General features: G+C 47.6%; 1 protein-coding gene across 1 annotated transcript in view; it reads left to right on the plus strand.

The window, feature by feature from the left end:
- Insr (insulin receptor) overlaps positions 1–12,344 on the plus strand; it is a gene marked incomplete at its 5' end in the record, with an annotated part of 144,446 nt that extends 132,102 nt beyond the window's left edge. The window contains 6 exon segments of the mRNA XM_013509165.1: positions 49–293; positions 1,428–1,538; positions 1,628–1,787; positions 3,485–3,614; positions 3,998–4,132; positions 7,287–12,344. Coding sequence (XP_013364619.1) covers positions 49–293; positions 1,428–1,538; positions 1,628–1,787; positions 3,485–3,614; positions 3,998–4,132; positions 7,287–7,641 — 1,136 coding nt within the window.
- Positions 12,345–23,831: the final 11,487 nt, after the last annotated feature.

The raw sequence follows: 23,831 nt of genomic DNA on the forward strand, positions 1-23,831 counted from the left end.
GCCCCCCAGGGATGGGTCAGGAATGCCGTGTAAATAAGTGAGAAGTAGTATTTCCATGTTCTGTGTATGTGCCGGACGAGTGGGAGGTGCCTCGAGAGAAGATCACCCTCCTGCGAGAGCTGGGGCAGGGCTCCTTTGGCATGGTGTACGAGGGGAACGCCAAGGACATCATCAAGGGTGAGGCTGAGACGCGCGTGGCGGTGAAGACGGTCAACGAGTCAGCCAGTCTGCGAGAGAGGATCGAGTTCCTCAACGAGGCTTCGGTCATGAAGGGCTTCACCTGTCATCACGTGGTGAGTCTGGCTGGGATGGGCAAAGGCTTCCTGTCAGGTACCTTCCCTCACTGGACGTCTTCCTACCACATGGAGCCACCGAGGACACTGGGTTCCAACTCCTGTCCACCCTCCCCTGGTCAAACCTCCCATCCCAAAGATTTTGGGGAGCAGTGCCCCCTTCTCCATCCCACCCTCTCCCACCTCACGTGGACCCAAACTCTCCACTCCCTCATCACTTTCCAGAACTTTCTATGGCTTTCTCGAATCATCTCTTTGTTTCTAGACTCTTTCTGGCTTTCTAGAACTTTCCATCACTTTCCAAAAATTTTGTATTGCTTTCCAGGATTCTCCTTTGCTTTCTGGAATCTTCCATCTCTTCCCACTTCTTGGTTCCTTTGTAACCCTTAACTACGCAGGGATCCACCCTTCCTACCGCCCTTATTCCTGCCCCTCCTGGAAGGAAACACATACTCACCATTCCTTTCTGATCCCACCACGGCCCCTTCGGTTCCCTTTGGGCTCCCTGTCCTTTCGTTCTAACCATGCACACGTATGAGAGCACTACGCCCCTTTCTTGTGATGCAACAGGAGGTGCATCCTCACGAAGCTCCCAGTTCAGCAGGTGGTGGAGACAGATTCCAAACCCAGTGTGCTCGTTAAGTGCTAGGAGATGTTATGGAGAAACACAGATCCAGGTGCGGCAGTGCACATCTGTAATCTTAACATTCAGGAAGTCGAGCTAGAAGGATCACGAGTTCAAGGCTGACTGGACTACAGAGGGATACCCTGTCTCACAAAAACAAATAAACAGTAAAAAGAGGGAATGGTTGGGGCGTATTTGAGCAGAGACTTAAAGCACGTGAAGGCCTGAGCTCTGTGGTCATGGGAGAGACAGTTGGGCAGAGGAAATGGTTAATGCAGGAGACACTAAGGACGTAGGAACGTACCTCAGGAAAACTCGGGGGGCTGAGAGTTTTTGGACTGTTACTGTATGTGACGGGTCTGTTCCCCACCCATCCCTGTCTAGGGCTGACTGTGCTCCATCCAGGACCTGGGCTGTGCGTGTATGTGCGTTGGCCACCAGACAGAGACTGCGTTGAGTTGAGATCACCCCACAGACCCTCATCCAAGAACCCTGTGCTTGCTCTGCAGGTCCGCCTCCTGGGCGTGGTGTCCAAGGGCCAGCCGACGCTGGTGGTGATGGAGCTGATGGCCAATGGAGACTTGAAGAGCTACCTCCGTTCTCTTCGGCCAGAGTCTGAGGTGAGCTGCTTCTGGGTCTCTAGCCAGGCACCTGCTCCCCGACTGTGAGTACCGGTGTTGCTGAACACCACCCCATGTTTTGACTTTAGAATAACCCCGGCCGCCCTCCCCCTACACTGCAAGAGATGATTCAGATGGCGGCGGAAATTGCCGACGGGATGGCCTACCTGAACGCCAAGAAGTTTGTACACCGGGATCTGGCAGCTCGAAATTGCATGGTCGCCCACGATTTTACCGTCAAAATTGGAGGTTTGTCTCGGGAAACTTGCTTTCTACTTCGAAATGCATGACCTAGACCAGGTTTGGTAGCAGAATCTCTTCTGATCATGTCAAGCAGCAGGATTTGGGGTGGGGGGCCCAAGTTTCCAGCTGCAAGTCAACTGCACTTACTGATGAACTCACCCACCTGTTTACATCTATATAAAACATACGTGTGCCTGGTAGGTGCCAGCCACAGCAGTCGTCGCTAGAGATGCAAAAGGAATAAATCACCATGATTTTCTGCCCTCATGAAGCATGCAGTCATTATCTGCACCGCCCGACACAGAATGGTCCTACTGGTTGTGGCCATTTACATTTAAATGAATTGAAATGAAAGTCAACCTTCAGTGACTTTTCACAGCACTAGCCATAATTCAGGTGTTCCATAGTGTACTGAGAATATTGGCCGCCATATTGGTTAGTGCAAATACTGGTGATACCCAGGCCACAAGAAGTTCTACTGGGCTGGACTGCTTCCGATGGAGACAGAAGTAGTTTGCATTTATAGAAATGAGATGGGGAAGTTCCATGTTAGAGAGAGGGAAGTGCTCTCTTGGGAGGAAGGCAATGTGTGGGCCATGACGGGCAGGATGTTGAGAGCCTGTGGAGTGGGGCGCGGTAACGGCCGATGCAAAGTCCGGGAGGCTGGGAGGATGGTCATAGGGTGTGAGTAGAAGGAACGTAGAGGGGACCAGAGCAGCTTGAGATGTGAAGTTGGGCTGAGAGGCAGGAGCCGGACTCCTAAGGGTCTTGCCGGTCGTGGAAAGTCATCCTGCTCTTATCCTGCAAAGCCAGTGGGAGGCAGGCAGGGACAGAAGCGTATTTGTGATCCCCAAAGATGACCTCGTATGTTAACGATGGGAATCAGGAAGAGCTGTGGTCCTCTTTATGGTCCCAAGTGATATTCTCCCACATTAGTGGGAGTGGGGAGGGGTGTGACCCGAGCTATGGCGGCTCTCGAGTGGGGTGGGCTGTCACCCAGCAGGAAGGGTGGGCCCCCCGGGAGGCACGTGGCCCAGCCAGGGTAATGAAAGGAATGGGTGGGCTGGAGGGAGGCGCAGGGGGAGAATGGGCCGGCTCGGCGCCTGTCTTGGATGTGGGATGTGAGGAAAGGGTGTGATCAAAGCACAGCCTGGCTCCAGGCCTCCGGCTGGGCAGCGGGGTAGACAGCAGGGCTCCCTTCAGTGAGGAACCGTGAGTCCAGGGTTCATTTTGAGATGCCTGTCAGAGCACAGATGGGAAGAATGCGTAATTGAGAGTGGAATTCCCAGCCTGGGGCCAGAACGTCACTTCTCTATCACTTGGTGCCTCTCTTTCCCTCCCTGTAAATGCTGACCCACATTCTTAAGGCTGGGCGTGGTGGCGCAGCCTGTACTCCCAGCACTCGGGAGGCTGAGGCAGGAAGGTCGCTGCAAGTTCAAGGCCAGCCTAGGCTACAAAGTGAGCTCAAGGCCAGCCTGAACTGCACAGCGAGACCCTGTCTCAGAAAGACAAAACAAATGCCGGCCCACACTCTCTACACTTTCCCATGAAGGCCCTCCCTGGCTTCAGCTGTCACCCGGGTGAACACGCATCCGAGGAGCAGCTGGGCCACTCTAAGGGCTCTCTGAGGGGAGAAGCAGTCACGATGGCAGATGGTAGGGCCACGGCTGATGGTTGAGAGTGTGTGAACGCTTTGTTTTCAGACTTTGGAATGACCAGAGATATCTACGAAACGGATTACTACCGGAAAGGAGGCAAAGGCCTGCTCCCAGTACGGTGGATGGCACCAGAGTCCCTGAAGGATGGGGTCTTCACCACTTCTTCCGACATGTGGTGAGTTGTGTGTGGGTTGGCGGACGGATGTGCTGGGCTTGAGTGCCCGGTGATCTGCCAGGGCACCAGCACCAGCCAGCGAAGAAAACCTGTTTTCTTCATGTCTCCTCTTTTGGGAAACGAGGGGTGTTTTGTCTGAGGACCTTTGCAAGGTTATCATTACATTCTGAGCGAGAGTGATCTTTCAGGAACTTACGAATTGCAATTGCAATAGGAATCATCTTATTTATTGGCCAGCCAGGTTCTACAAAACAAAAAAAGAGGATGCGTGTGTATTTGATGTTTATGTATTTGTGTGTTTGTGACAGCGTCTGGAAGTGTGTATGTGCATTTGTCTGACTATGTGTCACTGGCTCCTTTGTTAATTACTCTGTCATTGGCAGGTCCTTTGGCGTGGTCCTCTGGGAAATCACCAGCCTGGCGGAACAGCCTTACCAAGGGCTTTCTAATGAGCAGGTGTTGAAATTTGTCATGGACGGAGGGTACCTGGACCAACCCGACAATTGTCCAGAGAGAGTGTAAGTGCAGCAGGGGCATGTGCTATGCAAGATGCTCCTTAGAAAGACATTACCCTTTACGTGTTTGGTTCTGTTTGCATATCATATGTCTACGTGCATGGTTTTGCTCACAAGCTATATGCCCTCTGTGTGTTCGTTTGAATAGGGTGCCTTTACTACATGCTTGTGCTTGCATATCACAAATTATATACAATTTATGTTTATGCATTACATTTTGCACTTGCACTTATGTCTGCAGGCTTGTGTCAGCATATTATGTCTTTACACATGTGCTGTGTTTGCGTAGCACACCTATGTTTGCAAGTTCATAATAAATACTTATAAGCACATTTGTATTTTATTCATGTCTGCATGTGTGCTTGCATTCGCGTCATATCTTTGCATGCACGCTTCGCTTTGCATATCCTGTGTCTTCAACGACGTGCATACATGTGCTTACCTTTGTATATCATATGTCTACATTTATGCATGTGTGCTTTTCTTATGTGTCACATCTTTGGGGGCATTGTACAAGAGAGAGACCTATGTTTTAGTTGTTTTTTTTCTTTATACACTTAAAATTTTGCATTATGTTTTCCCTATAAATATTTTGTTTTAAATTTTTTGTTAGAGAATCAAATGGTCAATACATGCACGTGCCGTGAAGCATTAGAAAAATTGCCTGCCCTTGTTAATGATCCAATAAATGTAAAGAAAATACTACCTTCTAAAATTAGAAAAAAAAAGAGGAAAGAAAGGAAGAAAAGAAAAAAGAAATGAAAAGGAAGAAAGAGTTTTAATAGTCAGTGATAGAAATGGTGTTGCTGGAAGCCAGGCATGGTGGCATATGCCTGTAGTCCTAGCACTTGGGAAGCTGAGGCAGGAAGATCACCTTGAGTTCAAGGCTAGCTTGGGTTCCATAGTAAGTCTAAGGTCAGGGGCCGGGGATATAGCTCAGTGGCATAAACGCCTGCCTGGCAAGTGCAAGGTCCTGAGTTCAATTTCTGGTACCAAAAAAAAAAGTACACCCAAATAGGTAAGTGTTTTATGTTTGGGCCAGGGATATAGCTCAGAGGCACAAGTACCTGCCTGGCAAGCACAAGGTCCTGAGTTCAATTCCTGGTACCAAAAAAAAAAACGTAAAAAAAAAATTACTTTGTAATCCCAGCACTCAGGAGGCTGAGGCAGGAGGATTGATGTAAGTTCGAGACCAGCCTGGGCTACAAAGTGAGTTCAAGACCAGCCGGAACTGCATAGTAAGCCCGTCTCAAAAAGACAAAAAAAAAAAAGGTCAAAACTTATATTAACATATTAAGTGGAAAAATGAGGTAGCTGTCCCACTTCCACATGAAAGATCTGGGATTACAGCTGAAAGAGTTGTGAGTGAGCTATATTTTCTCCATACTGTATTTTTGGGGGTGGTTTTAAACTTTCTACAGGGAGTACTTAGTACATAGAAATTCCTTTGTCATTTTTTATTGAGTTTTGGTTCTTCTGAAAATTTATGGAGGGTGGTCATTTTAATGCCTCCCCCCACAAAGTAAGACATCAATTTGAAAAAACTTCTATGACAAAGTGTGTGAAGTGAGTTATTTGAGAACTCTAAGCAGAATGTTTCCTCATGAAGGACTTTGCCTAACTGTGCCAAGTGGAGCCGGTGTGGGTCCAGAAACAGGGAAATTAAGTAAAGTCTGGGGCAGGCATTTGTGGCCCATGTGGCTTTCTGTTGAAGCTACTCAACTCTGGCGGCTGAAGCCGGAAGGCGACCCTGCGTAGACATTGCAGAGGTGAATAGGTTTAACCACATCTGTGAGCTAGCTTTCCCTTGTGGGGACGCAGTGCTGAGAAAATCAGTTTAAAGGAGGGAAGATTTATTACGGCTCATGGTTTCAAGACGTATCAGTCCATGGTTACTTGGCTCTGTTGTTTCTGGGGCCGTGGTCAGGCAGGATGTCCCGGCAGGGGGCACAGATGTGCCGAAAGAAAGCTGCCCTACTCACGGCAGTCAGGAAGCGAAAGAGGTGAGAGCAGGGAAGCCCAGGGACAAAGATCTCCCTCAAGGGCACAGCCCCAGTGACACCCCTTACGACCCTGCCCCGCATCTTAAAGTTTCCCCCACCTCCTGAGAGCCCATTAGGCTACAAGTCCGTGAGTGGATTAATCCGCTGATGAGATCAGAACCCTCGTGATCGAATAATCACCGCTTTGAAGCCCCTTCCTCCTAGCACCGCTGCACTAGAGACCAAACCTCCGCCCCCCCCCCAAACTTGTAAGACATAAACCATCACACGATGCAATGTCAGACTGTATTTATAAACATACTCTGGGGGCCGGATTTGGTGAGAGGGCTGGTGTTTGCCAGTTGCTGCCCTAGAGGAAATCAGAGTGTGGGCCGTCCGCTCCTGTTCTGTGTGCTGAGTGATAGCCTGCAGGTCCCAGGGTAGCCTGTGAGGTCCAGGGCCCTGCATGTTGGTGGATGCTGGTGGGTCTCCTTCCGGCTGATACCGTGTAGCACACCAGGAAGCTGCTGGTCCCTGACTGCAGCCCCCGCTGCCTCCTTCTGGAGGGGAGGGAGGAGTCTTTAGCATGGGCACGTAGAGCTGAGTCCCTGGGTAAAATCCTCACTTCCACATGAAAGATCTGGGATTACGTGCCACGGCTCAGGCATCCCCACTTGGAATGGCCTTTAAGCCGGGAATTCCTGGTGGGCACAGAGAATCCTTTGAAGCAGCCTCAGGTGGGAGTAAACCCTTATCAAATTCCCAGGTAGTAGGGGGTCAAGGATGTATAAAATGTTGCTTTCTGGAACCAGACAGAGTCCTTCAGGCTTTTCTGTTTGTTTTGGCACCAGAAATTGAATTCCAGGCATTTTGCACTGAGCTACATCCTGAGTCTTTTATTTTTTTTTTATTTTATTTTGAGACAGGGTCTTGCTGAGTTACACAGGCTGGACTTGAACTTTGATCCTCCTAGCTCAGCTCCGAGAGTGCTGGGGTTATGGGCATGCACCGCCAGCCCGGGTTTCAGATTTCTTTTCAACATTGTGTTCCGGCTGGATGCAGTGGTGCGCACCCATAATCCCAGCATGCTTGGAGGCCCAGGCAGGCAGATTTGAAGTTTGAGACTGCCTGGCCAAGCTACCAGACTCACCGAAGTGTGTCCCTCTGTCCCACAGCACTGACCTGATGCGCATGTGCTGGCAGTTCAACCCCAAGATGCGGCCAACCTTCTTGGAGATCGTCAACCTGCTGAAGGACGACCTTCATCCCAGCTTCCCAGAGGTCTCCTTCTTCCACAGTGAGGAGAACAAGGCTCCTGAGAGTGAGGAACTGGAGATGGAGTTTGAGGACATGGAGAACGTCCCCTTGGACCGGTCCTCACACTGTCAGAGGGAGGAGGCCGGGGGCCGGGAGGGAGGGTCCTCGCTGGGCATCAAGCGGAACTATGATGAGCACATCCCGTATACACACATGAACGGAGGCAAGAAGAACGGGCGGATTCTCACCCTGCCTCGGTCGAGCCCGTCCTAACAGCGCCCATGCAGGGAAGGGCTTTGCGTGCTTTTCCACTTTCCTCCGGTGTGAACGCCTCCAGAAAACTCAGGATTCTCAGGACTCGGCCCTGATGTCAAACGGAGCTCAGATTGTTCCCGGACATTTCTGTTCGTCTTTTGACCTAAAGCATGGGGAGGTGATTGCCAGTTGGGCTTGTCGTTGTCGGAGGATTTAACTGTGAACCTAGAGAGAAGGGCTTTCCACAGCTGCTGCCTTTTTTGGCATAAACAGTTTCAAACCAGGACCCTTTTTCTGTTTTTGTAGGAGATTGGGAAAAAAAAAAAAAAGCACCTGTTTTTACAAAGATTTTTTTCTTTTGCTGGTGTCTGAGCTATAAGAGAAATCTTGTTTGTGGAACAAAAGTTGACAAGAAAGGAGACACAAAACCCTGTTCCAGGAGAATTCCAAGCTTGACAGGGTGAGCTTTGAGGAGATATTTTTTTTCTCATCCAGGTGGAAGGATTTTATTTTATTGTATTGTATTTTATTTTTCCTATTCACAAAATCAGCTCCTCAAATTGACCAATAGCTGCTGCTTTCACATTTTTGATAAAGGGTATGCAGTCCCCGTGTGTGTGCACATACACACACGTGCATCGGTGTGCGTGTGTGTCCAGGTTAGAGACTGCTGGTGTGTGCGTGCGTGTGTGTGCGTGCAAAATATTCATGCTGGACTGATGCTTCGGGTATTGGCTCATGAAGGTTCTGCTGTTCGGTATGTTTCAGCTCACATCCTCCTCTCCCCTTCCTCTGTGTTTATGGGAGACTGTGTGCTCCACAGATTCTTCTCCTGTCAAAAATCTTGCCTCAGGTGTCTTCTCTTCCTTCCCTTTGGGGACAAAATGTTTCCCAGGCACCGAGGGAGAAGCATTTAGTTTGGAGTGATCGTCGATCTTTGGAAGCTCAAAAAAGCCACAACAACAACAACAAAAAAAACATGAAAGAAGAAAAAAGGAGATTAAGAAGGAGAAGGAGAGGAGGAGGAGTAGGAAGAGGAGAGAAAAGAATAAAGAGGAGAAAGAACTGAGGTGACAAGAGTATTGAGAGTATATTTGCAACATATTTAATTTTTCAGCCATGTCTGGCTTTAGCGTCGTAAGTTATTGACTATTTCCTGGGTGTTGGGTGGGAGATGGGGAGTGGGTCTGCCTGTAGGGGGCACAGGGAGCGAGGCAGGACGTCCCCCTTGTTTGGTTTTAAAGGCATCTGCTTTCTGGGAATTAAGCCACATTAGCTGCTAACCCTTTCGGACATCATGGAGCCATGTGGAGTATGAGGGCGACTGGGTTTTGTTGACGGTCTGGTTCAGGTCCTAAGGTCTGCTGAAAGCTTCCTGCGCGGAGAAGCTGGTGATTGCCTAGAGCTGAGCCTGCCTTCAGAACCCCATGTTTATCCACTGGTTCTCTGTGTGTACCTTACCTCCGAGGCGCTTCTTCTCCTGGGTTTGAACCCTCTTCAGCTATTATGCAACACAACAAAATCTGGTCGCAAAGACCGACAATGTGGATGGACCTCAAAAAATACGAAGCAATATTAAAGGAGATGCCCTGAGAATACCTGGTGGTGCCCCTCTACTCTTGGGGCATCTGGCCATCCTCAGAACCAAACTCCCAGAGCTACACTGTGCCCAGGGACCGCAGCTGGGCCCGATGTGGTACCTGAGCATATTTCTCAGGTACTTAGGATACTGCAATCCCTAAGAGACTTCAAGTCTGGAGGAGAAACCATCAAAGGCCTTCCCATCAATGAGAACTTCCACATGGATGTGAATCCACTCTTTCTTCTTCATGTGAAAAGAACCACAGCTGCTCAAGTGAAGAATGTGGTGAACCCACTGCTTGGATTCATCCAGATTATCACCCACGGATTGGCCCTGAATGCTTTTTCTCAGACGTGTTTGATTGCTTCCTTCTCTTCTTAAGAGTTGTGGGAAAGACATAATGGCAACCGCCGAGCTCTCTCAATTCGTAATTCAGAACACAGGTAGACACAAATCCCAATTGCATATTGTTATTATTTATATGATTTGAGAAATTACAGTGTGTAAAATATAGGTAGGAAACATTCACGGTGGGTATGAGAGGAGTACAGCAATTATTTTTGCCACAGTTAATTTGTAAATAGAAGAGGGTCTGTATGTAAATTAAAGACACACGTAGATCCAGGTCTTTCGTTCTTTTCGTAGTGAATTTGTAGTGGTCATATACTACAGTAGCAGCAATTTTCACATTTTTCTAATTCAGAAAGGTTTTTCTTATATTACTGGGGGAAAGTATTTATTTTAATATATAAAATCACTCTAAAATCACTTTCGTAAAAAGTAGAGTGCATGTAAATTTTTATCAAGGAAAAATAAACAGGTGAATGTGGGTAATGATTTTTTATCAGCACAGTCTACCTCAGTGTATTGCTAGGATGTGGTTCAATACGGACATCTCTGAGATCACAATTCTGTTTGGATTCAATCTGGGGAAACCGTTTGGATCCAATCAGGGAAAACAGGTATCCGCTGATTTTGAATGCCAAGGTCCAGTAAGGATTCTGAGGGAGGGAGCTGGGATGGAGAAGTTGTAGCCTTCATGTGAACATAAATTCTTTTACTCCTGGCTGATAATATTCTCTTGATTTGATCTTCATTTTAAAAATGAAATTTTCTATCTTTGATACCATGCTCCCTAAACATGAATCAAGTTTAAGGCCAGGAGGATATATCTGATCTGTGCGGTACGTGGTCTATCTCCCTTTGGTGACAGGTCAGTGTCCCCCGGCCTGTTGAAGCCAGGATAAGCTTTGACTCACAGCCAGCACCTCACCGGTCCCACTGAGTACGCTGGGAGTGACCACAGATGTGCCCAGGTTGTCTGATGGTTCGTTTCCACTCCTTTCAGACTGTGATGTTCTCTGTGGGCAGAATGAATTCTGTTCTCGGGCACCTCGTGTATAACACCTGGAGCAATGGCTTATCTTTTTTCTGAGTGGGAAGGAGGCGTTTTGGAAATCCCCAACTCATCAGTATACTGACAACAGAAACTTGGACCCCGTGTGAAGGTTTGGTTGACCTCAAGCTGATGCTGATTGACTTCGGCCCCTTTGAAAGCCCATCTGAAACTCGAGGCAGAGCCGGCAGGGTTGCCGTCACACTCTGCAAACCTCACTGCTTTCATACTCCTCGGCACTGCCCCTTCCAGCCTTACCTACCCTTCTTCACCTGCCCTGGAAGGCAGGAGAGCTCCGGGCCCACCCTGTGCAGATGGGACTTCCCTGATTACATTCTGTCCGCTGCTGCATGGAAAAGAACAGGCGGTGGAAGGGTTACAAATTTCCTTTTGTCATGAGGAAATGTTGATTTTGGAACAACAGAACTTTGGCTGTAGAAAGATACAGGTGTCCTGGGAGGTGTAGGAAGAGGTCACCAAAAAGCCACGAAACCAGACTGGGTTGACACTTCCTGTTCTTCCTTAACAACGTGAAATCCATGCTGTCGTAGTTTCTTCTTGTAGGAGATGATTGCCAAACATGGATCAGTGATGTCAGGTACATACCAGGAAATGCTCACTTGGGGGGAGCTGTCCTAGGTGCTGTTCTTTCGGTGGAAGTTACACGAGGGGAAGCATTGCTGGTTCTCTGGATATAGGCTGAGCACCATGGACTGAAAAGTGGGAACTGATGCAAGGGTCTGCATGTAAAATGCTGTGACTGCTGGGAATTATGCCGCCAATCACCGGACAGATCTCCCACTCTATCCTGCCAAGGCACCGCGGCATGCACGTACTGGGTGGGGAGGTGTTTATTTGCAGCCCGTTGTAACACCAGACACGGGGCAGTTTCATCGTCTGCCCTGACAAGTGAATGGGTGTGCCATTGTCCCAGCAACAGTTATTCTTCTGCTCCATGGTGGGTGGAGCTTTGAGGTTCAGTGTGTTTTGGTACCATCTGGCGAGTCCTTGACACCTCAGGCTCTTCGGAAATGATGGATTTTTTGGGGTAGGGGAAAGATGAATGCTGATTTTCATATAAAGGGTGCACCAAGAGCAGTGCCACCTCAGAATGCTGATTTACAGCAGAGGCAAGGATGGAAAATGGAAGGACAGACCAACAGCTGGTTAGAACACACACACAAATATGATGGACTTCCAGGAGTTGTGACCCAAAGGCAAATGTATCTTGTGGGGTCCCTAAGACATGGGGGGAAGTAATGAGTTTATTGTCACTTTCTGCTAACCATCGAAGTCCAGAACCAGGCTCCAGCCAAATTTTATATAAGCGTGGGCCATAAACATCCTTGACAAAAATGAGATCACGCATCTAGGGCTCCTGGTCCCGTTCGGGAAGGAAGGAATGGCTCCCTGGCGAGTGTGCACTCACGCATACATTCAGGAATGGCTTGTTTCCGCGTTACAGCTCCTTGCGCCTTTTGTGTGCCTGGGTGGCTTCAGCCCTGCGTGTCGGCAGCGCAGGATCCAGTGTGCCCCAGCTTTGGCAGGAAATAACTCGGAAACAAAAAAATCCACCCAAAGCTCAATTATTACTATTTTTCAATGTTTTCCTACAAGAGCCAAGTAGCACCATGTACAGACTATGCCTTTTGTAGAGGGAGGGGAACTGAAATTTTTCTGCATGTAAAATATGGGATAATTACTTGTTTATATTAAAATTCTGAATAAATTCTCTGCAAATGCTCTGGGTTTTGTGTGGCAGCCAGGCTGTCTCGTGTGAGGTTGTGGTTTTAGGGTGGACTGTGTTAAGGAGCCCCTGGGGAAGTTGTGGGTTCTGAGAGGAAACAAATTCCTACACTGTTCAGGGCCAGCCTCCGGAAGTTAGTAACGGCTGCCAGGAGAGCTGATGGTCTGTACAGCCGAACTGATGGCTTAAATACTGTACTGGGGGTGAGGATGTAGCTCAGTGGTAGGGCACTTCCATCCTAGCATTACAGTAACACAAAACAAAGCAAGCCAAGTACATACAGCATGATTTCCATACCAGCTGGCAAGTGCCTGCTTCCCTGAGGGGCCCTAGGCTTCCTCTTGATACAATTGAAAAGGGGTAGGGGCTGGGGATTCAGCTCAGCGGCAAAAGCGCCTGCCTGGCATGCGCAAGGTCGTGAGTTTGGTTCCCGGTACCGGAGAAAAAACAAAAAAAAAGGGTTCACTCTGGGAATGCCAGGAGCTTCCTCCACTCCCAATTGCTGGACACTTTTTGGTAAGTATTTTTAATGTCATCTTGGGATACAGACCTGGATGCAGGGGGGGTGGAACATGGATTAAAAGATCATGCTGGCTACACTGCTTGAGCCTTAAACAGTGTTTAAGAAGGATCACGCCCCCCTTTTGCTCATTGTGTGGCTCTTCACATGTTGCATCATTTCACATGCTAGTTTTTGCTGTGTAACAAACACTTAGCAACTTACAGTAACAGCAAGCATTGATTGTATTACATGCGTCTTAACTAATAATGTAAACATGAAAGTTGTACATATCAGAAGGGTACTTTTCGATGTTCCATATATACATACCTTGCATAACGTCCAAAGAAGGTTAAGCGTATGTATCTTCTCCCACACTGCCAATTTATAGTGAAAGCTTTCCTAATCCTTTCCTCTAGCTTTTTGAATGTATAATACATTTTCGTTGTCTGTAGTCACACTATTGGCAATAGTACAGCAGAGCTGCTTGCTCCTATTGAACTGCGACCCGGTTCCATCATGAGCCTTTCCCAGCCATCCTTCTTCCTCTGTCCTTTTTCAGGTGTCTGATAACCACCCACATACTCTCCATTTCTATGACATCTACTTGATGCGATTTCACATACGAGATCCTGTGTTGTTACTGTCTGGGGCTTATTCCACTAAACACCACGATCTCTAGTTTCATCCGTGTTGCTGCAAACAACGGAGTTTCATCGTTTTTAATGGCCGTGTACCATTCCCACATGTACGTGTACCACATTTGATCTATCCACTAGTCGATGGAGGCATAGTCTCCATTTCTTGGCTGTTTGGAATAGTGCTACAGTGCACACAGGATTGGTAGGTGATTGACATAATTTCATTTCCTATGAATACATACCTGATGATGGGATTACCAGATCAAACGTTTAATCTAATGCACGATGACTTGGTGGATCACAACCTCACTGCTGGGTCTGAGGCTATTGCTGGGACATCTGAGGTAGTTTATCTTCCAGGAGGCTAGCTCAGGCAGGCCGAGCAGGAGGACAAAGCAAGATCCAATGTGTAACTGGGCATGGTGGCGCATGCCTGTAATCCCAGCACTCGGGAGGCTGAGGCAGGAGGATTGTTGTGAGTTCAAGACCAGCCTGGGCTACAAAGTGAGTTCAAGGCCAGCCTGAACTGCATAACGAGACCCTGCCTCAAAAAGACAAAAAAAAAAAAAAAAAAAAGATCCAATGTGTAAACACTTTTTCCCAGCATCAGTTTATGTTGTATTTGCTGCTGTCCTGTTTCCCGAAGTAAGTCACATAACCACGCCCAGAGTCAGATCGACTTGGAACCGGGCCTGCAGTAACCCCCCAGACTTCTTGCTAGCTGGCAGGTGTCACAACCTATATTACGCCTCATATAGAACTGTACGCCCAAGACGTCTTTCCAGAGGGCTTTGCTATGGTCAGAAATCCACAGGACACCAGTGCAGTGGATCCTTTGCTGGACTGACTATACTGGGTCGTGGAGTGGAGCCGCTGTCATGATGCTTTACTAAATACAGTGGGTGCAGGTGTGGACAGACTGGGTGGTGTAGTAGATGCAATGGAGTTTGGAGTGGACTCACTGTAGTGGCAGTGGATGAGCAAACCCTACTGTGGGCGTTGGTAGCATCCATGGTGTTACTAATGGACATTGTGAGGTGGCGTCTAGAATACCTCTTCTGACCCAGCAGTCACTCCTCTAGTGGTCAGGGATGCTGTCTGCTAGAGATATACAGCTGAGTCCTCCTGGGATCTTCCTGAGATTTAAGGAACGTAGTACATCCGAAGTTATGCTCCTCCCTAGAGCTGGTTGCATCTGACAACTGATTAATGTGGATATAGTGGCCTCTGCCCAAGTGTTTGTAATGGGTTAAAAATTACCTATCTATCTATCTATCTTTCTATCATCTATCATCATCATCTATCTTCTATCACCTTTCTGTTTATCTATTGATATATATATATGACAATATAATGACATAGCTATAGATATAGATATATCCCAGAACCTCACAATGTGACCTTATTTGGAAACAGTGTTATTGCAGATGTAATTAGCTAAGATGAGGTCACAATGCCGTAGAGTGGAGCCCTAATCCACTTGACTAGTGCTCTTATAAAAAGGTGAAAATTTCACAGAGATGCACCCAAGGAGATGGCTGTGTGCAGGTAAGAGACCGAGATCTGCCAATGTTTCTTCAAATCAAGGATGTCAGGAAAGATTACCAGCAACCACCAGAAAGCGAGGAGGGAGGGAAAAGCTCTTCCCTGATCATCTGCACAGGAACCAGACCTGCCCAAGCCCCATTCAGGCTTTTAGCCTCCAGACTGTGAGGCAATATATTTCTGCTTTTTAAAGCCTTCCTAGCCTGGGATATTTGTCACAGCATCTCTGGAAACCTGATTCAGTGTAGGGCAAATCTGATGAACCGCCACAACTTTTAATCTCCTGTGGGATCAGGTAAGGCTTTGGTTGCAGTTGCAGGAAGTTTAATTTCTCCCTCGGCTCAGGTTTGTTCATCTTTAACCCTTACGGGTGTTGATGCCAAGGTAGCACAGATAAACTTACTGCATATAAACATGCATCTTTGTTTACTGCTGTGCAACAAACACCTCCAATACTTAGTGGCTTAAGACAGCAACCAATCATTATTTCTCAATTCTGTGGGCCAGGGAAGGAGTTGTTTTGGTCTAGGCGGGCATGTGATCTCCTGGAGCTGACTGATTGGATGGCCACTTGCCTGCTTGGCGATGGCTTGCTAGGGAATCTCTGAGTTCTGCCCCAGGGAGCTTAGTCTACCACAGCCAGAGATATTTGCACCTCAGGAAGTCTCTCTGTCCTGTATATAGTAGTTGAGCCACCGGGGATTGTGAGGTTTCCAGGGTTACACAGCCAACAGTGCTTTGTTTCGTAGCCCTCCAGGTACCTCTGCTACTCCAGCCTTAGGCAGGGACAAGGAACTCACCGTGTGGTCACAGAGAAACAGGATGTCAGCTGTCGAGGGCAGAGGAACCAGGGCTTCACGGTCCAGGGTATCACTGAGGTATGAACTGACAACAAGGCTTCCATGTTAGATGATGGGAATTGGACAGTGGTTCACTGGCTGATCTTAGGCGACTCACTAAACCTCCCCAAGCTTCTGTTTCTTCATTTTTCAAAGAAGACCATCATGGACTTGCTCTTGTAGAATTATTATGGGATGATGCTGGAGAGCCTGGACAGGCATTAAGCAAAGACCTTGGTGCACGGGATGAGATCAATACATGTGAGCAGTCCTCGGACGCTCACTACTGATCAGTGCACGTTTCTGAGTCCAGTGAATGAGTTTCCTGGTCTTCAGGACTGTTACATGAGCCTCACCCGGTGTGATGCTCAGTGCACCTCTAGATGGGGGTCATGAGTCTCAGGGGGTTGAAGGAATGCTGTGATTTGTGATTCCCTTTCTGTCCTGTCATACTGAGGTACTAGCTTTGGTAGTTGTATAACTGGTGATTGTGTCAGTCAGCTTTCTGTGGCTGTGACAAAATACTGGAGGAAAACAACCTAAAAGAGGAAAACTATTTTGGTTCATGGTTTCAGAGCTTTCAGTCCATGTGTGCTTAGCCAGGTTGCTTTTAGGGCCATGGTGGAAGTGTGAAGTGGATCAAAACTCACCTTTTGGGGACCAGGAAGCGAAGAAAAAGAGGAAGTGATCAGAGGAGCAATAATTACTTGGAGGCCACGCCCACGATGACCTCACTTCCTCCTGCTAGGCCCCACTTCCTAAGGTTTCCACCTTCTCCCATAGCGCCATGAGCTGAGGCCCAAGCCTTCAACACATGAGGCCTTGGGCCCTGTCCACACCCAAAGTACAATGGTGATTATTGTTTACATCGTAGCCATCAGTGGGGTCCTTTGAGAAACGGTTGCAGACCCCGCTCTGCTGCTGTAGAGTTCCGCTTTGCTCTGTAGCGTGAGCAGCGAAGCAGCCGGGAAAGTGGAAAGCTTTCCTCTCGTTTACCATCCATACTCCGTAACCAGCCCTCAGGATCCGATGACGTCACACTGCCATCGCAACTCTTTCAGGCACCGCATGTCCATCAGGATCGCCTGCCTTGCAAACACAGCAAATGCCCACTCCTCATACCGATGACTGTAAGATATTCCCATTTTCTTGCATTTGTTTTGTAGCTATTTTCTAATGAATACTATGACCCGGGACCTTCAGTGTAGGATGATACAGGGGATGAGAATTTCATTTGAAGTTTTGTAGTTTTCTCTTCGCACCCTCTGATTATCCCGAGAGAGAGAGAGAAATCCCTTCCTTGAAGCCAGTTTGTATTCCAGGAAAGGTCAACGTCTGAAGGCTACAAAATAAAAAGTACTGGCTGCCTCACGGGTGGCTGCCCTCCCTTCAAATGGAAAAGGAAGTTTTTGGTTTGTAGGTTTAGGGTGGGGAAACACTGCCACCTTCAGGACGTATTTGGGGATCACAGGAAGGGCACTGGATGTTTCCGCGTGATTAAGCCTTTGGAAAAACAGGTCCTAGTTCAGTGGCCAGAGGTAGTGCAGAGCCGCGGCAAGAAGCATCCTTTCGGATGTGGGCTTGGCTGTCCCAGCCTCCAGCGTGCTGTCAGTCTTACAGCAGAAAGACTGAGCGTCCTGATTGCGGGGCGGGACGGCCACAATGTGGGGCCTTCCCAGCTGTGGGGGCTTGGGTAAGTTATTTAACCCCTCTGTACTTTCACGTCTCGATTTCCTCATCTATGAAATACTGCTGGTGCTTTTGTCCTCCAAAAACCAGACGCCCCGTATCTCTCTGCTTTCTCAGACTACAATGAAACACCGGAGGCTGAGTAACTTATACAGAACAGAGGCTTATCGGGGCCCCGGGGTCTGCACCCAGGAATAGCAGGCTATCGCTGGGGGCAAACCGGGACCATGCGAGTTGTTGGGAACTGTCCCACAGGTTGGAGCATGCAGCTGCTGAAGGCTGGCCGCTTCCTCGGCATCCCGCATGGCGTCTCACTGGGGACTGAGTGTGTTGATGTCCGAATGCCCCTAGCTCGGCGCAGAGCAGTTGGAGCGTGGCTAACCCTTCCCCGCGCTTTATCCCCTGACCGTTCATGCTGGAGGTTTGGTCTTCAGTGTTTGGTCTTCTTTGGTGTTGGGAGGGGGTGTGGAACCTTAGAGATGGGGTCTAGAGGGGAGGAGCTAGGTCAGGGGTCACGTCGCCCTGAGAAGGAGCTGACGTGGTACTCATGGGCCCCTGGTTCATTCCCTTGAGCAGGTTGGCATAAAGGGCGAGCCTGGCACCTCTGCAGTATCTTCTGGCTTCCTGTCTGGACATCTCTGTGTATTTCTTGAACTACTGGGATTTGAACCCATGGCTTTTGCTCTCAGGGACATCCCCAGACATTTTTAATCTTTTGTTTTGGGACAGGGCCTCCCTCAGTCACTATGTTGCTCTCGAACTTGTGATCTTCCTGCCTCAGCCTCTCAGAATGCTATGATTATAGGCACGCACCAGCTCCCCATCCCTCGTTTTCAAAGGAAAAGTCAGCACTGGATGAATTTCTATTACAGGACCCCAAAGTTTTCACACGTGTTTAAATTAGGTGTAGCTAACTTGAATCTCCCATTCAGAAATGGTTGGTTCAGAGGTAGACAGGGCAAGAGACAGGTAATGTCCGAAGGCTGTGAAGTGTGCAGTATAAAGTGTACATTAACCACAGTTCCCCTGTATTTATGATGCTGACGTGGCACAGAACGCTCTTTCTGGGGTTAGCTCGTTCCTGGACATAGCAAACGCGCCACCTGCTGGTGCAGCTTTCATGCGCAAAGCGAGCAATCCAAGTCCAGAAGCCATCTGTACCTAACAGTATCTCTGGTCCTAAATCACCACAAGGGTAGGTTCTGGGACAACTTGCGAGATTTTATACAGCCTAGAGCTTGACAAAATTATTCACACTGGCCCAGGTTCTCTTCCTACCTTGATCTTCTTCGCTTTTCCTTGGTGACAACAATAAAAGCGCATGCTGTACTTTCTTCTCATCTCTTCTACCTCCTGACCAGACCTGGCGTTTTCTCACGTGGCTGGTGTGCCTTGTGTGGGCAGCAGTGTAACAAACTCTCCTTTCAAAGGCTTCTCATCTGTCATCTCATCATACTGGCTAAAACAAGGCCTTCGTATATGTAGAGCACATACAAACCCAGATCCAGAAAAAGCCTGCCTATGAGTTCTGTGGGGAACAAATGATCCCACCTGGGCTCCGTGAGGCCAAAGGTGGCTGGTTCAGGTTTCATTTTCAGCACCCAAAGGCCCACCTCTCCTATCACCTTCCTTATGGACAGCTGTCCTGGAAGCACTTTCAACTCAAGTAGTATTTGCCAAGACTCCTAAAATGTGGAGATTGAAAATGGAAATGATAAAGTAGCTGAAGACTGCCAAGTCCAATGCATGCTGCATTTTTTTTTTTTAATGTACCAGGAATCAAACTCAGGACTTCATGCTTGCAAGGCAGGTGCTGTGCCTCTGAGCTGCATCCCCAGCCCTGAAACTTTAATATTAATGTCTGGGGCAGAAATGAGCAAGGCTGCTGGCATGAGCGGTCTTCTCTGGGGCCATGCTTCCGTAAGACCCTCAGTGTTATGGCTTGTGCCTAGATGTTCCCCCAAAGCCTCATGCAGTCATAGGTGGGGCTTTTCAGAGGTGGCTGGATTAATCACTGGGACTGACTCATGGTGCAATGCTAGGATTAAGGGTGTTTGGAATAAGAGTGTGAGTGCTACTGGCCCTAAGGGTGGATAGCCTGGATAAAATATAAGACAGGAAGAGGCTTGTCACTGGTTGCTTGCTTGCTTTTGATGTTTTTTGCCTATTATAAATGGTTTTTCTTCTGCCATGCCATCCTACCTTGGAGCCAGCCAACTATGAAATGAAACCTCTATAAACTGTGAGCTAAATAAACCTTCAACTTTGGATGTTGGTATTTTGTCTCAGCAATGAGAAAAGTAACTGTCTTGGTTACTTTTCTCTCGTTGCTGGGACAAAATACCTGACGCGCAAAATTAACGAAGGAAAGGTTTATTTTGCTTACAGTTTGTGGAGGTTTCAGTCCATACTTGGCAGGTTACAAGGCAGAGTGGCACATGGCAGAGGGCTACAGCTCATGGCGGCAGAACACAGCCGAAGCAACAACCACTAAAAGGGAGGAATGGCCATGGTCCCAAGCAGCCTCTTCCTCTCCCTTACATATGCAAACTATCCACCCCAGGGCGGGTGTAGCTCTCACACCCATAATCAATCAAACTCTAAAAGCCCGCCCCATGACCGCATGAGGCTCTGAGGGGACACACAGACACAAACCATAACAGTAACTAAGATACCCAGTTAACCATGCAGACCTGGGCCTCTCTGCCTGATTCACTGGTTTGGGGCACTTTAGTGTAGCTGTCTCCTATCCCTTCTTTGGCACGTGGCCTTGAGTCTTAAGTTGAATTCTCTGCATTTGCTGATAGTCACTTGCCTCTCTCTCTGCCTGACCTCAGTCCCTCTGCACTGGTCCTTGCTCTGCTCATCTCCAAGGCTTTTCAGCTTGGCCTGGTGTCTTGGTGCAGCTTCTGCTCCTCTCCCCTGACTTCAGCTTCTCCTCCTCAGCTCACATGCTCACCCTGATTCCTCTGCCCTCCCTCATGTCCCTCTGCCTAAGGTCCCCATCCTTGCCCTCCGATCTTCCTGCCTGCCCTGGACTCCCTCTCCTGGCCTTGGTTTTTCTCACTCAACCTTGGCTCCTCCCCTCAATCCTCACCTTCTTTTTCCTTCTCTGCTGCTTGCTTGCTCTTTCAGTTCTGTTCCATTCTCTGTTTCCCCTTGGCTTCCTTGGATTTTTGCAGATGAGGTTCAGCTCTTCCTGTCTGTCCTCACCACACCTGGAGCTCCTCTGAGCACCAAATCTGGCCAGTCCTTGTGATTGTGGATGGAGGCTTTGGTACTTCCACCCTCACCTTGATAATAAGAAGGTGCCTTTTCCTCCACACCCTGGCTGGTGTGTGATCTTATTAAACTAAAAAGAAAATTCCCAATCTGAGCAATGGAAAAAGGAAGTGGGTCTTTAACTTCATATTTTTCTTTTATGGGTGAAGTTGGGATTTATCTGTTCTGACAAAAGCCATTTGCATTTTCTGTGTCTCTCTGTTCCCAGCATTTGTCCATTTATCTTACAATTTTTGCCCTTTTTTGTGCTTGGGAGGAGCCCCTGATTATGAATAAATTAGCCTTTTGAGGTGATTTGCTTGTATTTTCCTCTACATGCCTCTGGTGGGTTTTGCCAAGATTAAAAAAAAAAAACAGAAGCCAAATTTATTAATCTACCTCTGTCTGCTAGGTTATAATTTAAAAGACCTTGTTTCCTTGGATATTATGTATAAATTATTTATCACTTGGTTTCTTCTACGATTGTGTATGGTTTTAATTTTTGCATTTAAACCTATGGCAATGCTTTTCAAGATCAACTCGTGGTGCCAGATTCCAACACAGGTTTTCTCTTTAACAATGAATGGTTTCTTCCTCTCTGTTGGTGGATGAGGCTTACACCTATGCTCTGCCCCCTCCTTCTGGACAGGGAAGTGGTGTGGGAGCAGTCCTGGGCTCTGTGGACCTCTTGGTTGGGGAGGCCCACCCTCCCTTGACCAGCTACCTGAGGAACCCGGAGCAGCAGCCCCTGTCTGGCCATTGGGTTCACAGCTGAGGCCCACATGCTTTCCATTGACAGCCTGGAGACCCTAGTACTGAACGCCAGCATTCCCCCACCACTGCAGTTGTGGTCTGTGCACCTTACTAACTGCCTGGAGAAGTATTACAGGTCCTGAGACAAAACAGCTTCCAACCCAGACTGATGTATCCTGCAAAACTATTCTTCAAATTTAATGGACAAATAAAATATTTCCATGACAAAGAACAACTGAAGAACTTCATGAGTGCCAAACCAACTTTACAAACAGTACTAAAAGATGTTCTAGACAGAGAAAAAAGTGACCATGATCTCAAGAACAACAATGCAAAGGAACCCTCAAGCACAGCAAGTAATTAAACACATAGCAAAAGTGGGAAACCAACAGCAAGTAAATAACATGGCAAAGATAAGCCAACATAAATCAGTTATAACCATTGATCTAAATGGCCTCAATTCACCAGTCAAAAGAAACAGACTGGCAGAGTGGATTAAGAAACAAAATCCCACAATACGCCGTATACAGGAAACACACTTTACCCAAAAGGAAATCCATAGACTGGATGTCAAAGGATAGAAAACAATTCTTCATACAACAGAATCCCAGAAAAAAGCAGGGATAGCTATTATGTTTGTGGACAATGTAAACTTCAAACCAAGAGCAATCAAAAGAGATAAAGAAGGTCACTACATACTAGTTAGGGAAAACTGCAAGAGGAAGAGATAACAATCATAAGCATGTATACAACAAACATGGGAGCACCAAACTATATAAGACAAATCTTAACAGACATGAAAAACCAAATAATTAATAACACTGTTGTAATAGGGGACCTTAACACTCCCTTGACACAAAGAGATAGGTCAACTAGACAAAAAAATCAGCGAAGAAATAACAGACCTGAACCAAGTCTGTGAACAAATGGACTTAGTAGATTTACACAGAGTGTTCCACTAACCACATCAGAATACACATTTTTCTCAGCTGCACATGGGACGTTCTCTAGAACAGACAACATTCTAGCCCATAGAGCATACCAAACTAAATGCAAAAGCACTGAAATTATCCCATGCATATTATCTGACCACAGTGCAATGAAATTGAAAATTAATGACAAAAGGAACTCCAAAATCTCCATAAACACTTGGAAATTAAATAACAACCTCCTGAACAACCAATGGGTCACGGAAGAAATTAAAGAACAAATTAAAAAACATCTACAAACAAACAAAAATGTAAATACAACTTACCAGAATCTGTGGGATGCAATGAAAGCAGTCCTCAGAAGGAAATTTATAGCAGTGAATTCACACATAAAGAAAACAGAAAGAGAACATATAAATAGCCTAATGCTGCACCTCGAACTCTTAGAAAAAGAAGAATAAGTCAAGCCCAAAGCCCAAAGAAGGGAGGGGATTATAAAGATTAGGGTAGAAATTAATGCAACTGAGATGAAGGAAACCCTACCAAAAAAAAAAAAAAAAAAAAAGAATCAAAGAGTTGTTTTTTTGAAAGAATAAATAAAATTGATAAACTCTTAGCCAACCTTATCAAAAAGGAAAGGAAAAAACTCAAATTCATGCAATAAGGAATGAAAAGGATGAAATCACTACAGATCCTACAGAATTTCAAAAGATCATTAATACCTACTTTGGAAATTTTTACTCCCATAGGATAGAAAACTCAGAAGAAATGGACAGATTCCTAGATACGTACAAATTACCAAAGTTGAATCAAGAAGATATAAAAATCCTGAACAACCCTATATCAATGAATGAGACTGAAATTGTGATTAAAAACTTACTGACAGGTTGCTAGGTGCAGGGAGGCCCAGGGGATGGGCGGGGCGAGCAGGCCCTCAGAGCCGGCCGAGCAGGCTCCCCCAGCCCCCTGCGCCTTGCGCCCAGGCAGCGAGTCCTCCGGGAGCGGCAGGGCTCCTGGGTCCAAGTGTGGGCCGGACTCATACCACCACAATTCCCAGCTGAAAAGCGCGCACAGAGCCAGGTAGGCCCCATCCAATCCCGGAGACCAGGACGCGAGAACAAAGACCCCGCGACATTGCAGACTGAGTTGCTAGGCGCAGGGAGGCCCAGAGAATGGGCGGGGTGAGCAGACCCTCGGAGCCGGCCGAGCAGGATCCCCCAGCCCCCCGCGCCTTGCGCCCAGGCAGCAAGTTCTCTGGGAGCGGCAGGGCTCCTGGGTCCGAGTGTGGGCCGGATTCATACCATCACGATTCCCACCTGAAAAGCGC

The sequence above is a fragment of the Chinchilla lanigera genome, unplaced genomic scaffold (genome assembly GCF_000276665.1).
Source record: "Chinchilla lanigera isolate Chin_1 unplaced genomic scaffold, ChiLan1.0 scaffold00162, whole genome shotgun sequence".
NCBI lineage: Eukaryota > Metazoa > Chordata > Mammalia > Rodentia > Chinchillidae > Chinchilla > Chinchilla lanigera.